At 47.9% G+C, this 15,402-nt stretch overlaps 1 protein-coding gene across 1 annotated transcript in view; it reads right to left on the bottom strand.

The window, feature by feature from the left end:
• The window catches only part of PDE6D (phosphodiesterase 6D), a 49,759-nt gene extending 34,357 nt beyond the window's left edge, over window positions 1–15,402 (bottom strand). Inside the window, exon 1 of the mRNA XM_084847723.1 lies at window positions 15,176–15,402. Within this exon, the coding sequence (XP_084703849.1) occupies window positions 15,176–15,228 (53 nt within the window). The 5' untranslated portion in view covers window positions 15,229–15,402. The remainder of the gene's footprint in view (window positions 1–15,175) is intronic.

Below are 15,402 nucleotides of genomic sequence, written 5' to 3'. Positions count from 1 at the left end.
ACTTGTGCAGAAAGATAGGACAGAAATCTCAAAGAAAAACAAAACATAATTACTTATAAGTAAGTAGTCACTCACCCTTGTGACTTCCTCCTGGGCTTCCGATCTCGCCAAGTGTCTTGGCGCCACTGCCTGATCTATTCCCTTGCCACAGCTGACCTGCCATGCTACAGCTCCTGGGCTTCGCGTCAGGCTGCTGGTACAGCTGTCCTGAAGTCAGACGGTTTGGCCAGTCTCAAGGGCTTAGGGGAAAAACTAAAAACGGAATTCTTTGTGAAATTCGAACCCCTCGCTCACCTACAGCAGTGCTCCGTGGGTTTTGTAAGTGCAGATTTCTCGAGTGGTATCAGAGTCTTTCATCAGAAAGGAACAGTTAACTCTGCTTGCATGGTATTATTTATGGATTTACAGATCCACACATTATAAAGCACAAAATTATCTGAAGTTAGGGTTGGTCTACACTGCTGCACACCAATCTTAATTTTAAATACATCTTCCAGAGCCTGTTTGTATCATTGCTGGAACCTGTGTGCCCCCATACTACTGTGCGCACACGTGCACACACCATATATGCTCTGTCTGAGGCCTTCTTCACAGAGACAGTTACTTCAGTTTAACAATCCCTGATCATGTCTGTTCTTACAGATTTTGTAAAGTGAGGTAGGAGGAATCAGGAGTCTGGATTTTCCTCTCAAGAGGAGTGCTAAAAAAAAGTTTGTTCTTGCAAATATTGCTGCTAAAAGTATACTACTGACAAAGGGAAAGTCCAAATGGAAGAATCCCAACAAACTGACAATAGGAGGCCACAGTCACCCAATACAGAACAGTATGTACTGATCTGTACAACCCTGTTAAGTAGATCTGTACTCAGAGTATCATAACCACCAGCCCAAGAAGCACCAAGAAGTACTAGGAAGAGGCAAGTACCTTCCCTCAGGAGGCAGACGCACAAGCTGTCCCATCCCAGTTTCCATTAGCTATGGAATGAAGCACCCCACGTATCTGGACTGCAGAGGTTAGACGCATGGAAACAGGGCACCTTATGCTCATGTCAAAAGCTGTTTGCACGCGCCTCCAACTCATTTCATTCCCCATATCTAGATTATCAGAAGTTCCTCTTCCAAAAGCTAGACAGAGTTCTGCCACCAAGGTGAAAGTCCATCATCAGACCTTGTCATATGGTAACTTCTCTCCCACCAAAATGGCCACCTTGGCACTTGACAGTGTGGGACTTGCCCGCAGCCAGCAGGGTGGGGACTCCAATCAATAGTTTCCCTTTCCACCTGAAAACACAAAGGCTTCTCTTTAACACAACTTCAATCTTTGTTAAGCAAGGCATAACAAACTCTTTTCCATTCATCATTAGAAGCTATTTAAATGTTTAAGCAGACTTCCTTTTTCTTTCTAACTGCACCTTGCTGTTGGCCAAAACACCACAACAGACTTAGATGGCCAGACAAACTGCACAGATTGAAAACTTGGGGAAGGCAAATGTCACCTAGAGACCTAAACCTGTGACATGCCTGAACCCACAGGCAATCCCCCCCGCCCCCGCCCCAGAAGCCTCTTACAGAAGAGGCTAATAGTTCTTCCTGCTGCCCCATCCACAGAGGGATGCAAGCAATTGGCAAGGGAGGCAGAGAGGGAAAGGCAGGGGAGTTTATGAGTTCAATGGGGGTATGCAAAGTAGTGGGGAAAAATCTCCTGCTCAGCCCCCTTCCCTGACACTGTCCCAGCTGCCTACCCTGGCAGAACTCAGCTAACCTTGGCTGCTCTGCTAGAGAAAGGGCAACCCAGACCAGGGGCGTTTCTCCAGCAGAGCAGCAACAGCTGAGGCGGTTTGAACTGCTTCTACAGGCTTTAAAGGGGAGGAAGCCACGCAGCGAGGTCAGTGCCCGAACCCAACTCCCCACAGGCTCAAGAGCATGGTGCATTTTCCAACCCTTGTTTGTCAGATGAGTCATCGAGAAGTCTGAAACAACACTTCAAAACAGAGGGTAACGTCTTTGTCCTGCCACTGTACTGCATGTGGCACTCAATCTGGAGATCACCTTAGCTAAGCTCTCACAGCAGCGCCCAGGAGAAAGAAGGTAGTAGTAGTAGTGGGAGACTCCTTGCTGCTTGGGATCGAAACCCAAGCGTGTCGCGAAGACCCGTGGACTCGCCAGGTATGCGATCTCACGGGAGGACGGATTAGAGACGTGACTGAAGGGTTGCCTGCACTCATAAAGCCCACTGACAGGTATCTCCTTCTTCTCATCCATGTGGGAACAAATGATACCGCCAAGTGGACCTACGAAGAAATCGCGTCAGACTTTGAAGCTTTGGGAAGGAAACTCAGGAACTTTGGGGCCTGGATAGTTTTCTCATCCATCCTTCCAGTAGTTAGAAGAGGGATAGAAAGGGAAAGAAAAATACTCCGGGTGAATGACTGGCTACGAAGGTGGTGCCGACGAGAGAGATTTGGATTCTGGGACCACGGGCTATACATCCTGGGAGATGGACTGTTGGCAAGGGATGGGTTGCACCTCACAAAGGCTGGAAAGAATGTGTTTGACCACAGCATGAAGAACTTCATTAGGAGGGCTTTAAACTGAATCCTACGGGGAAGGGAGATGTAATGTTGGGGGTAACAATGGACAAAGGCTCATGCACCACAACGGAGAGAACAGCTCTAATAGCGCCCAATAATAGTCTTCACAAACATTTAGGAAGAAAGCCACACTATGAAGCGCATGGTCTTCGATATCTATACACTAATGCCCAGAGTATGGGAAACAAACACAACGAACTTGAACTCTTAATACAGGAGGGAAACTATGACTTGATAGGTGTAACTGAGACTTGGTGGGATGACTCTCATGACTGGAATACAGCAACTGAAGGATATAACTGGTTCAAAAAGAACAGAAGGAACAGAAAGGGAGGTGGAGTTGCACAATATGTTAAAAACACATATCTCTGTACAGAAATACAGGAGGAGGAGCTTGGTAGCCCCATCGAGAGCATCTGGGTTAAAATAAATGGAGCAAAGGATAAAAGGAACCTGGTGGTCGGAGTCTACTACCGGCCATCCAATCAAGGAGAAGACAAGGATGAAATCTTTGAAAAGCAAATAGCCAATGTTTCAAGGAAGCATGATGTAGTAGTAACGGGGAACTTCAATTTCCCCGATATTTGTGGGGAGACAAATTCTGCAAAACATGGCCCCGCCAAGAAATTCCTGACTTGTGTGCTGGATAACTTCCTCCTACAGAAAGTAGAGGAAGGAACTAGAGGATCAGCTATCCCTGACTTGATCCTAACCAACAGAGATGACTTAGTGGATAAAGTAGCAGTTACAGGAACTCTGGGGGAAAGCGACCATGTTATACTTGAGTTCTTGGTTCTAAAGGAAGCAAAAGCCAAGTGTGGCCAAAAGCATACCCTGGATTTTAGGAAAGCTGATTTTAATAAACTCAGAACAATGATAAGTAAGGTCCCATGGCAAGTGACTTAATGAGAAAAGGAGTCCAAGATGGGTGGGAGCTTTTAAAAAAGGAAATTCTCAAGGCACAATTACAAACAATTCCAATAAGAAGAAAAGGTGGAAGACAACAGAAGAAGCCAGTGTGGCTTCACAAAAAGCTTAGAGATGACCTGAAAATGAAAAAGGACACATATAGGAAGTGGAAAGAAGGCCAAGCAACAAAGGAAGAGTATGGGCAGGTAGCACAGAATTGCAGGGATGGTGTCAGGAAGGCTAAAGCTGAGAACGAGCTGAGGTTAGCGAGGGATGCTGAAAGCAACAAAAAGGCTTTCTTCAGGTACGTGCATAGTAAAAGACAGAGGAAAGAAATGGTGGTTCAGCTATTAAATAAGGATGGAGAAATGATAACAGATGACAAAGAAAAGGCAGAGGTGCTCAATTCCTATGATGATCAGGGGACTGGAAACAAAGCCCTATGAAGAGAGACTGAAAGAACTGGGCATGTTTAGCCTTGAGAAGAGAAGACTGAGGGGAGATATGGTAGTGCTCTTCAAGTACTTGAAAGGTTGTCACAGAGAGGAAGGCCAGGATCTCTTCTCGATCATCCTAGAATGCAGGACATGGAATAATGGGCTCAAGAAGCCAGGTTCCAGCTGAACATCAGGAAAAACTTCCTGACTGTTAGAGCAATACGACAATGGAACCAATCACCTAGGGACGTAGTGGGCTCTCCCATGCTGGAGGCATTCAAGATAAGTCAGATGCTCTGACTTGGATTCCTGCATTGAGCGGGGGGTTAGACTCGATGGTCTTATAGGTCCCTTCCAACCCTACTATTCTATGATTCTATAATTCTATGAAGGGGCCTGCCAGGCATCAGTGTGGCAGTTGCCCATTCATGATCAAGAAGGCAGGCTGTTCTTGTCCTTAAACTAAGGAGTGACACAGACATTTAGCACTTGCAAGGTTAATGTTGCAGGTGTGAAGTATGCGTGCGGGAGGAAGAACGAGACATCAGTCGTGAGACTGCCCCTGAGCACTCAAAAAAGCGACCGCTCGCTACGGTATGTATTTATGAACCAGCTCGTGGCAGCTGTTCCCGGTGCTGTGCCAACCCTGCTGCCTTACACATTCCTGAACAGCGTGGCTTTGTGTATCCCAGAGAAAGTGAGTGCTGAGGAACACTGGAATCCAGAGAGCCCCCCCACCCCACCCCTGCTACCAGTCCTGTCCTCTGGAAGAGAAAAGAGCTAGAGCAGCCTTCCCCAACCTCCAGATGTGTTGGACTACAACTCCCACAGCCAACTTGGCCCAGGGACGCTGGAAGTTGTACTCCAGCACATGTGGAGGGGCCAGGTAAGTGAAGGCCGAGCTAGAGGAAGAAAAGGTCCTTTTGGCAGGTCACTCTGCCCTAGAGGAGAAAAGGAGGGCAGAGGGGAAGCAGGAGAGCAACTAAGTCATCAGAAGGATCTCATTAGCTTGCTCCAGACGTTATCCATGTGATGGTGAAGCTCACTGTGTACAAATGATATCCACATCCAACGCAGGGGTAGAGATGACTGCTTACCCCATCCCCACCCCCCGCCCAAGAAAATTCTATTGCTCTACTGTCACCCACCCACCCTTTGACAGGGAAGGAAAACTGCAAGTGGAAATGATTGCAGAGCTGGCTGACACCTCTCACACAAACCACCTGTTTTGCCCACAGTCCAGAGAATCCAAAGGACTCTGACTTTAACGAGCTTTATTCAGTATGAGCCTCAGAGTCATTCGTGCTCCACCTTCCCCCACAAGGAGGGTCCTAGATACTAGCCATTCAAATAGCCAGTGACATCATTTTGAAATGCACCTGAGAAAAGCACACCATACATCTTTAGTGCACCATAACTGTGACCCAAATCAATGCTCATCTCATAGGTTAACTCTATGTAGTTTATAGATGCTCAAAGCAGCATTTGAGGAACACCGCCCGTTGCTGCAGAACACGAGCAGGGGGAGCTGCTGCCTTCACGCCCTGCTTGTGGGTTTTCCGTGGGCAGCTGTTTGGCCACTGTGTGAGCAGCACGTAGACTACATGGACCCTTGGGCTGCTCCAGCAGGGCTCTTCTGATTTTCTTATGTTATGGCAGCACTGGCATTTTGCTCTAGACAGTCTAAACGAAGAAGCTAATGCAACTGTGCAAAGAGCTCTTTCTGGATGGGTGCTGCTGCTCTCTGCAAGAAGCGATCTGCTGGAGCAGCAAACGGGTTCCGTTTCCCCGCAGTGCCTGCACACCTTCATTTCTGCTGTTTGGGAATGGGAAGAAGGAGGAAGGGATGATGGGACCAGATGCAATAGTATCAGGGAAGGAGGGAGCAGGTAAAAAGCTCTTTGCATCACTGGGAGGGAGAGCACCCTGGGTCGGGATGAGAGGCATGATAGATCAAGGGCAGCCTGCCGGGGTTCAGTCAGAGGCACAAGCTGGAGACCTCGTTCTGGTTGGTCACAGAGCCATACACCGCATGGGCCAAACACAAAAAACAGCCAGCAATTTAATGCCCCGCTCTAGCTGCCAAAATGCCAAGTTCAAAAGCCCTGCTCTGAGCCAGTCACTGCTGCCCCCTGATCATCAAGCCATTTCCCAGTGCGACCTTACACTGCTTTTTTGGCAGAGCAACTCAAGTGCGCAACTCAAGTGCGCAACTCAAGTGCATTTGTCCTTGGGGCCGAGGAGTCGGCAGAATCTGCTTAATCCCGTGTTTGCTAAAATTTTGGGAAATGGCATTATCTACTTTATTTAGCAAGTGGATGTCCATAGCAATCATGAGAAGCACTCCAGTCAGAAACTTTAGTGGACGACTTATGGCAGATTAAAGGCTCAGCTCTCCTGTGAGCTGCTTTTTAGCATGGGCTTTTGCTTTGAATTTAACTGTAGCTGGATACTCTGCTTTTCAAAGGAAAAAATGTTTACTTAAAGCAGAGATGGGAAATGTGTGGTCCTCCAGATGCTGTTGGACTGCAACTTCCATCACCCCCCACCAGTTATGCTGGCTAGGGCTGATGGGAGTTATAGTCCAATGATATCTGGAAGGCCAGATGTTCCCCACCACTTGTTTAAAAGGCTCAATCCTGTAGATCAGGGGTGGGCAACTTGAGGCCTTCCAGATGTTCGGGCCTACAATTCCCATCAGCCCTAGCCAGAATAGCCAATGGTGAGGGATCATGGGAGCTGTAGCCCAAAACATCTGGAGGGCCACAGGTTGCCCACTCCTGCTGTAGAGATTCATAAGACCATCCCATCCCACTGAAAAAACAAACGAACAGCCATCATGTAGCTCCCACTTTTCAATTACGCTGCACAGGAGAAATTCCTGGTGGATATTCCAAGCTTCTCCCTGCTCTGCCTAAGGTGCCCCAAATTTTAAGAATCTTTTCACAAGTGGTCTGACATGTGTAACCTGTGGCTCTTGTATGCAGGAGTGAAGCATACACTTACAGTGCAATCCTAGAGATGTCTACTCAGAAGTAAGTCCCAGTGAGTTCAATGGGACTTACTCCCAGGTAAGTGTGTACAGGATTGCAGCCTCAGTGTAGCTTTACATTCAGTTTACAGACACAGGAAATTAAATGGGAAAGCACCATAGCTCAGTGGTAGGAGCACTCATTTGGCATGCAGAAGATTCCAGATTCGATCCCCTGATGGTAGGTCTGGAAAAGACCTCTGCCTGAGACCTTGTGTACAAGGTTAGAGTGATTATCAGGCATCTCCACAGGTCCATGTGTATCTCCACAGATTCTGATAAACACTGACAATCCCAGACAAATTTTGAGAGCATCTGAAAACTCAAACTCTGTTTTGGGGCTATCATAAAATTCATTGTGATCTGGTATAGTGTAGTGTTATGACCCAACCTGGATGATGTCAACAGGTTTATCATTCCAGGATGGACAGATTTAAAGCACATTAGGGAAGGACTTTGAACCCTTTCCCTGTCAAAACCATTTCTCCCCAACTGTTTTTCTCCCAGCATGGATTTCTCCCTCCCAGTCTTCAGAGGCTCACCAAGGGAAAGACAGTTTTGGGGGAAAGGTTCAGCACGCCTCTCTCAGCTGCCAATGCTACACTTCAAATTGTACCCCCCACCTTCTGCTTTATAGGTATTCAGCAGCAACCAGCTCCTGTCACCTGGGTCTGCGGCCATGACTTTTTGTTTGGCCCTAAGAGGCTGATCTATGGACCCAGAAGTCCCTGCTTTGAACCCTGCCTCTGCCATGAACTCATTAGCAAGCCAGGTTTGGTCGGCCTTATCCACTGACTGCAATATCGGGATAATAATGCTGACAACTTTACAGGGCTGTTGTAAGGCTCACAGCAATATAATAGGCATAAAGCATTCTGAACATTCTAAATTACTATATAAAAGCTAGATGCTGCTTGCTATAACTAGTCCTATTATAGATGCTGAAGGAAGTCCAAACCTTGTCCATGCAAGTCAGAAGCTAAACACATGGTCACATGCAAGGCTAAGTGGTTGCCTGCCAGAGGCTACCGGCTAAGGAATTCATTTTCAGAAATCTATTCAACTGTCAGCCCTGTTTGGCATCAGTAACTCACACAGCTTATGGCTATACTTTGAAAATAATATAGGATTTCCATTTTGAACAAAAGAAAAGCATTCAGGATTATTCATCTGCAAACTGGCAACAGGTGGACCCTCACCATCTCACAGAAAATCTGTAAAACAAACCCTCCCAACAGGATACCAGTAATGGTGGTACCTGTACCTAAATGGTATGCTGGAATGCAAAATCCACCCAGATTTTGCAGGGAGGATTAGTGAGCAGAAAGCAACGGAAGGGCCATTTCATCAAATATCTGAACCTGGTGTGCAGTGAGATTATTCATATCATTTGGCAGGACAATAAGAGATGACTGAATTTCCTCTGGGCAAGAGAGTTCCATCCCAGGGTAGCCTGCTCATCTGCAAAGGGTTTGCAGATCTGTTATGCATAACTTCTCACAGATCAGCCTTCCCCAACCTGGTGCCCTCCAGATGTGTTGGACTACAACTCCCATAATCCCCCAGCCAGGATGGGGACAGCTGTCATAGATTATGCACTGTAATATGTTCCTCCATGGAGAAGAAATGTCAGGTCGAAGTCAACCCTTCTGTGATCTGCCCAGAGAGCTTCAGCTATTGGGCGGTATAGAAATGAATAATAAATAAACAAACAAACAAACCCTTACCTTGGTTCCTATTATTTGTGGCAGCAATGAGACAGGTGGACCCTCACCATCTCACAGAAAATCTGTAAAACAAACCCTCCCAACAGGATACCAGTAATGGTGGTACCTGTACATAAATGGTATGCTGGAATGCAAAATCCACCCAGATTTTGCAGGGAGGATTAGTGAGCAGAAAGCAATGAAAACTGAGCTCACTGCAGGAATCCTCACTTAAACAGCTCCAAGCCCATAACCTGGCCAACCTGCAAATTTACCGTATAAACGTCCTCAGGGGTCATCTTAAGAAGGGTTACGTTCCTACTCACACATGGCTGTTTATGCAGGTCTCACGACTGCTTGAAAGTGCACCGCTAGTGATCTTCAGCTTGTGGTAATCCAGCCATATGCTGGCCATCATAGAAAGGATTCAGCTTTGAGCATGCGCAGCCTATCCAGTAAATGCCAATACAGACAGAAGCCAAACCACCACATGTCCCAATATAATATATAAATATAAATATATTTATATGTATATAATAAATATAATAGCAATATAAATTGATCCTCAGGATAAAGAGCAACCGCAGATCACCAACTCTTCTTAGGATGCAATCCTATGTATGTTTAGACAAAAAAAAAGTCCTACAACTCCCAGCATTCCCCAGCCAGCATAGGATTGCACCCTTAATCACTTAGAACTTAGAATTTCTCCCTAGAGCAGCCTTCCCCAACTGGGTGCCCACCACCAGCTGTTTTGGACTTCAGTTCCCAGCATTGCTGACCACTGGCCATGCCGGCTGGGGCTGATGGTGGCTGTAGTCCAACACATCCGGAGGACACCAGGTCGCACCAAACTACTCAGGGCCAAGGCTATTTCCCACAGCAGATTCCTACATTATTCCCATTACAGGAAATAAGTCACAGCTCAGACAATTGAGCTACTGCTAAATGGAAACCAGTTGTTGGGCTGAAAAACAGTAGTCACCCCTGGTCTAAGACAAGAAGGGAGAATGAGAAAGCCCAGTAAAAAGCTCTGTGGTCATCAGGCCTGAGCAATAGAGAAGATGTATGCAGCTCCATCCTCACTGTGTGACACAGACAGTTGCCTTGAATGACCCTATGAAAGAGGGAGCAGCAGCACAGGGATGAAGGCTGGGGCAGCTGAAGACAGTGAAGAAGGGGTTGAGCAACCAGCCACTGAACGATCTCCAAAGGTGAATTCATATCATTCTGATACCCTTTGGGAAATGTCAGAGTAACTAACTTAAGCAGGGCTCGCAATGATCCCCCATACAGGCCCCGATCAGATCTAGGTTTGGTTTGCTTCACCAATGCGACAGGATCTGATGGAGCAGACCGCAAGTTTCTAGCTCAAAAAGGATAAAGCCCCCAGCGCTGCCTTCAAGAAGCAGGCTGCAGCCTTGTAACATGCCTACTGGCAACCTGAAGGCAGCTACACAGTGTGCCTGTCCAAGACATACAACTTTGTTGGAAAGATCTAAATGAACAAGGGAGGCACTGAAGAATGAAGCTGGCCCACCCTCCAGGACTGCCACAATAGTCTGTTGAGCCCTTCCACTTGCCTCTGCCTTCTTCAGCTGGGGGGTAACTTAAGGCTTTCTCTCATACCCAATGGAGAGGCAAGACACCCTGGTTCACTTCATCTTGCATATCAACACAGAGACTACATCTTTGGGTAAAAAACTGTTTCAGATGTGAAATCCATCAAAATGATCCATTCAATTTTCCACCTAACTCTGGGCAGAGCAGCGGAGGTGGCTGTATGTGAAAACGTCCCATTTATGCCCTCAGGGAAATTCTGATGACACTTTTATAGTTCTAGTCAGCAACTAACTTTCCCAGAGAAAAATTTGGGGAAGGGGATGGCAGGTCAATGGGCCACGTGCCACATACACAAACTGCCCTGCCCATGTGCTCCTCTGGCACAGCTGCTGGTCCACAAGCAATTCTCCTTCAGGGGCTGGATCTCTTGGATCTCAAATTCAAGTATAATTTGAATGTGGGAATCAACTGCATTAACACCTAGTTATTTAGGCACTTCACAGATACTATGGTAAAAAGGGAATGCAAAGTCAGCTTTTAAAGCAGGCTTCCCCAACCTGGCGTTCTCCAGATGTGTTGGACTACAATTCCCAGCATATCCCAGACAGCCAAGGCTGTTTTAAGATTTGAGAAAATACATCTTGGAGATGATTGGGGTGGGGTGGTAGAAGAACAGAAGTCACACAGCCAACAAAAGTGATTCAGGTGCACGCCTATGCATGTTTAGGCAGAAAAAAGGCCTACAACTCCCAGCATACCCCATTCAGCATGCTGGGAGTTGTAGGGTTTTTTTCTGTCTAAACACACACAAGATTGTCCTTAGTTATTCACAGAGAAGGCTAACAAGCACATATCATGATCTCATCAGTGGGAGGCTTAAATGTGTACAGCTGTCCTAAACACACTGACTAAGGGGTAAGACTCATCAAATCTTGTGTGACTTACTTCTGAGTACACACGTTTAGGATTGTACTGCAAGGACTGGATCCAGATTTAATCATAGTTAGAACAGACCCATCAGAATCAATGGGACTTAAGTTAGTCTCAACTAACTTAAGTCCCACTGAGTTCAATGGGTCTACTCTAAGAATGGCTAAGTCTGGATCCAACCCAACATTCTTTTTCCATTCTAGTCTCCCCTACCTATGTGGCACTGAGTGTGAAGAAAAGTGGAAAGAAACAAACCAAGAGGAGCAGAGGGAGAAAGGCAAGAAGAGGTTCTTTGAGCACGCATGCAAGCAGGAGCCCTGCCCTCTCAGAGCAAACCGGCTAAGCACAGTTGAAACACAGCCACCTCTTGGCTTCTGACTCTGAGGCTTCCTATCAGAAACAGCTTGGCTGCACAGTTCCATCAAAACCAAGAGGACTGAGGTGAGTCCACTGCAAAGAAAACACTGATCCTAACCCGGAGAGACTTTAAAACTCCAACACAAAAAAATCATAGAGAAGGAAGCACACCGGGGAACTTAAACATTTCTCAAGCCTGGACCTCATTGACTCTCACTACGTAAGATTCGCCTGCAGTTGCTTATTTGCAATGTGTACCTTGGATGCTCCAAATGCTGTCTTTTAAGTCTTCACCAAGCCAATTCTCACTTGCAAAGAATCATCTTAGCCTATCTTGCCCCCCACTGCCTTCCTAGCCCCTGAGCTCCAGGCTGTAATCTCCTTTACAACAGGGACAGTCTGGAAAGCACCTGGAATTCTGCAGGTGCTATCATAAACAAGGACTCTAGAAACCTACAACCATGCTGCCGTCTCTCATGTAGAATCCAGAGGCTTACATTGATGGTTTCAGCTTTTTCCTTTAAAACTAGTTTCTAGTCTTCACGATTTGAGAGGAAAACAAGGAAGCCACTTCTGCGAAAAGCAGAGGCTAGCCTTGCAGATAAATCCAAAGGAGTTACCAAATGACAACATTTTTCTAGTCCATCTATGCACACATCATTTTTTCTTTAAAAAAAACCTTCTGTGAAGCTTTTTGATGTTTGATCACCTAGAAACAATCCTAACTCAACACAGGCAATCAGGCGAGTGGCTATTTAGACATCCAACTGGTTTCATGTACCCAGCCAAGTTGTTCTTGTTTTAAATCAACAGTCCCACATGCCACAAAGGAAAGCCACCTCTCAGAAGTCAGGGCAATTTCAAGAGCAGTTTGCAATGCAATGTGGGACTGCTAGTGTCCAAACAAAAACTATTATGAGTCCAACTGGGAGTGCCCAAGATCTGGGAGTGCATAAAAGAATTCTCTGGATCAAGATAGTAAAGAGGGGCTATATAGGTTTCTCAGAAAGTTTCTTTATCCAGCATTACTGAGCCACTACGTATGGACGTATCTCTGCCCTAATATTCCACTGCTTCAGTAGTCCTTTCTCCAATCCTAAACACCGAACAAAAACACCCCACCATGAACACAAATAGGCAAGAGAGCAAGTTGTGCAAAGAATACAAAATAATTCAATGTACATTGCTGATTACATATGGCTGTGAGAGCTGGACTATAAGGAAGGCTGAGCGCTGAAGAACTGATGCTTTCCAACTGTGCTGCTGGAGAAGACTCTTACAAGTCCCCTGGACTGCAAGGAGGTCAAATCAGTCCATTCTAATGGAAATCAACCCTGACTGCTCATTGGAAGGACAGATACTGAAGCTGAAGCTCAAATATTTTGGCCACCTAACGCGAAGAGAAAACTCCCTGGAAAAGACCCTGATGCTGGGAAAGATTGAAGGCAAAAAGAGAAGGGGACAGCAGAGGATGAGATGGCTAGATAGCATCACGGATGCAATGAATATGGACTTGAGCACACTCAGGGAGAGAGTGGAGGACAGGAAGGCCTGGCGTGCTATGGTCCATGGGGTCACGAAGAGTCAGACACAACTTAACGACTGAACAACAACAACAACAATGTTGCTGATTATGCAGCTTATTCCAGGAGTTCTCAAGCTGGGCGATCATAGGCTTTGCCTCAGACAGGGAGACAGCGTTTGAACCTTCCCCCAGTTTAATAAGATAATTTGGATCCACTTAGCATGTGACAACAGTCCAAAGGCTGCCCAACTTGCAGTGTTCACAACTGAAAGGAACCCAGAAAGGTACGGAGCCAGTTCACACAATTGCCAGCCCCCACAGTGGCTTAAATAATCCACGGTGGGTTGCCGTGTGTGCAGGCCACCATTGTGAATATTCAAGCTGTGGCAAGGGAACCCAGGCAGGGTGGCTTGTCGCCGTGGGTGACAAGCCGCCCACAACCCATGGGCTGCACTAGTGTTCTAGGGTGGTATGTTAACCACGGCAACAAGTGACCCTGCTTGGGTTTGCACATCACAATAAGCCACGGTGACCGCCCACTGTAGCTTGAATATCACAATGATGGCCGGCATGTGCCACAACCCACTGCAGCTTCTTTAAGCCATGGTGCCAGCGATTGTGCAAGGTGGCCCACTAAGTCCATCTTCTGAATTCCTGGCATCAAGGCCCACAGTTCCCAATGAGATGGAAGTAGTGATCCCAGAGATGCCCTCTTCTCCCTATTAGAGATACCCAAATACTACTGCATGGCACCCTTGAGCTGGAAATTCTACATTTTATTTGCTAACACCTTGCAACACTTGGCAAATTGTACAGGATGCTGCAGGTGGACTTTCTGCATTTCTCTCTCACTGGTGTAAGACAGCCTTTCCCCAACCTAGTGCACTCCAGATGTTTTGGATTACAATTCCCATCATCCCTGATGTCTGACTGTGCTTGCTGATGAGAACTGTAGTCCAAACCATCTGAAGGGCACCAGGATGGGGAGGGCTGGTGTAAGGTAACCTTATCAAATTGTCTGCTACTAATTGCTACTAATCGGCAGATCTTATCCATGCTTACTCAGAAGTCAGTCCTGATAAGTCTGATGAGGCTTACTGCTGAGAAAGTATGCCTAGAATTGGAGTCCAAGACCGCTGACAGTTTGGAACTACAAGCTTTGGGGCTCATTCATCAGAACCGCTCAGACAAGCAAAGTATCCCTCCTGCTCAGATCAGGCTGGTTCCTGACACCCACACCCACACACCTCGATTGCGGTTCGGCCAATCTGCTCAAGTGCTCTCAAGCTTGCCCTGCAGGCCTGTCGCAGCAATGCACCCGCTCTTGCTCTTGGCACGCTATGATCTGGATTATGTGGGCTAATCCTGGAGAAGCTTCACATCTGCAGCCTCTTGCCATGGGTTCAGGAGGAGAAAGGGCTGCGACTGAGGCTTCTGGCTCTTCCCAGCACTGCGATTAGAATCAGTTCTCCTTCTACAGAAGCCTGGCAAACTTCCCAAGACACCAAGCACGCTAGACCCAGAGCCACACAAGCGGAGGCGAATGCATTTTACATGCCCACCGCAGGCCCCCTCCCAGCAGACTAAAGCTGAGGATCATTTGTAACAGAGGGCGCTTTTTTTAAAGCATCCACCTCACACTGTCCAAAGTAAGTGTCACTGGCATGCGGAAAAAGCCATGCTCCGGATACGAGATTCCCTCAAACTGCTCCATTGCCACCGCAGGATCTCTCCCCCCCTCCCCCCCGGACCAAAGACAGCGGCTTACATTCTCCCCACCTCCCCAAATCACCCCCAAAGGTGCCACATCCATCCCTTGACATCCACCTCCACGCCTAAGGGCACCATATTTATCCCCATACCGCGCCGGCCAAAAGTCGGAATACACCGCAAGACACCCCCCGCACCGCTCCGAGGCAGAGGCGCCGTAACTAACCGGTCCAGCCAAAGCTGGCGCCCTCCAGATGTGTCGGCCCACCGCGCTGCCGGCCAACACATCTGGAGGGCGCCGGCCGGCCGGCAGGGGGGCCCTGCCCCTCCCGCCTCCCCATTGCCGTGTTTCCTCGAGTCGCGCCCTCGTGGCCGCCCCCCCCCGCCGCCCGCCCTCGCGCCAGCCAGGCCGGATACAGCTTGAACCCCCTCAGGATCTCCTTGGCCCGCTCCTGCTCCTGGCCCGACATGGTCCCGCTCCGCGCGCTGGGCTGGGCTGGGCGCCCCCCGGCCCGGGCTGGCTGGCTGGCGGGCTGGCGGGCCTGAGCGGGGCGGGGGGCGGCGGAGAGACGAGGCGAGAGCGCGCCGGCTCCGACCCCGCTGCGCCCGCCGCTGCCCGGCCGAAGCAGCCGCCCGGCCCAGCC

Source organism: Heloderma suspectum, chromosome 3 (genome assembly GCF_057233095.1).
Source record: "Heloderma suspectum isolate Gila_16-S chromosome 3, 16-S_ref, whole genome shotgun sequence".
NCBI classification, from domain to species: Eukaryota; Metazoa; Chordata; class Lepidosauria; order Squamata; family Helodermatidae; genus Heloderma; species Heloderma suspectum.
This window is presented reverse-complemented; position numbering and strand designations above follow the sequence as displayed.